A 1,562-nucleotide genomic window follows, 5' to 3' on the forward strand; every position below is an offset into this window, starting at 1 on the left:
AAGACATAAGCACTTTGTCAGCACAAGAGAACATCAATTGTGTCCTTGATGTTACATGTTTGATGAGTATGCCTTCACCCACTACATAATCATTACATGTTTGGGGCTCCGACTCGTTAATGGCTTCATTGCGCGGCCACAGCACGCAATGCATATGCATATGCATTGCTGCCGCCCAAGAGGAACCGTAGTCGGACTAGGCACATCCTTTATAAGCCCAATGCTTTCCATACCAACACACATCCTCTTGTGATCGCAAGTTGTGCTGCCAGAAGAACCCACCTGCGATCTCTGGTGCTGAGAAGAAGATGGCGAAGCGTAAGTCGTCGATGAGCTCCAAGATGGCTCAGCGGAAGAAGCCGGTGCCCAAGCTGGACACCACCTTCTGTTGCCCCTTCTGCGACCACCCCGACAGCGTGGCCTGCACCATCGGCCTCAAGCTCTTGGTCGCCACCGCCGTCTACTACGTCTATGAGGAGGCCTACCACACCACGGCGCACCACCTCACTGAGCCAGTCGACGTCTACCACGACTGGATTGATGTCTGCGAGAAGGCCAACCAAGGCGTCCAACTCCAAGCCCCAGACTACCAAAAACGAGACACCTATTCAACTACTAGTGTTTTCCCTTTCCTTCACTAGGATAGATTACTTGCAAGGTTAAACCAATGTAACATTTTCTCTTGTAGATCATTCATCTAATCATGGCAAGTGAAAGACTAATAGACCAAAACAAACCAAATAAAGATCCATATATAATCTAAGCATAAAGTGACAATTCGTCACACGGCAAAAAACACATCGGGAACTACATCAGATAGATGACAAGCAAGGCAGCTCATGTGATCTTTGTATTGAAAAACAAGGAGAGAGGATGGCACAGACCCACTATCATGAACCCATTGTCCAAGGTGGACTATACTCACAAATGGTCACCGGAGTAGTGAGTTTGATGAATATAGCTCTCGCGGAAAATTCACCCTCTAGGTGTTTACCGGAAAAAGCTTCCTGATTGGATCACCTGAAAAAGCATAGCGGCAGCAGCAAAAAAAAGATCGATAAATATTTCTTGGGGTTTCTCTATAAAGGCATTGAGGTCGAGAGGTAGTGGACCGACACCCTGGCGGATCGAATCTCCTCTTGGTCTCTCCGCCTTTACTCTGGTCAATGGTGTTGTGTATGTTGTTGCTATGTTCTCTCTCGCCAGTTATGAAAGTTGCTTCTGTAGATGAGAGGGAGGCCGCCACCTGGTATGACCAATGGTATGGCGGGTGTACTCATACCACACGAGGTATTCTCTTCTATTGATGCCGGATGCATCTCTTCCCATAGGGAAAGTGGCCCAACTCCTCCTCAATCATCTAAATATGCTCCAAAGCCTTCCAAAAGTGTTTGTCTCTGAAAAGCAAGTAAGGAAACAAGGTTTCTCTACATTTCGGAATATAATGATTAGTTAAACGACAAAAATCGTTGAAACACTAGGTTAGACCAAAATACCTTTCGAAAAGCGTACACAAAATGGAGTCATGAAGCCTAGATATTCTCAACCTAGTAAAATGAACT

At 46.1% G+C, this 1,562-nt stretch overlaps 1 protein-coding gene across 1 annotated transcript; it reads left to right on the plus strand.

The window, feature by feature from the left end:
* Nucleotides 1-308: 308 nt before the first annotated feature.
* LOC141026842 (transcription elongation factor 1 homolog) lies at nucleotides 309-641 on the plus strand. Its single transcript, XM_073503701.1, has one exon. The coding sequence runs from the start codon at nucleotides 309-311 to the stop codon at nucleotides 639-641; it is 333 nt and encodes a 110-aa protein (XP_073359802.1).
* The last annotated feature ends 921 nt before the right edge of the window (nucleotides 642-1,562 follow it).

This window comes from Aegilops tauschii, chromosome 7 (genome assembly GCF_002575655.3).
Source record: "Aegilops tauschii subsp. strangulata cultivar AL8/78 chromosome 7, Aet v6.0, whole genome shotgun sequence".
In the NCBI taxonomy this organism is placed as follows: Eukaryota; Viridiplantae; Streptophyta; class Magnoliopsida; order Poales; family Poaceae; genus Aegilops; species Aegilops tauschii.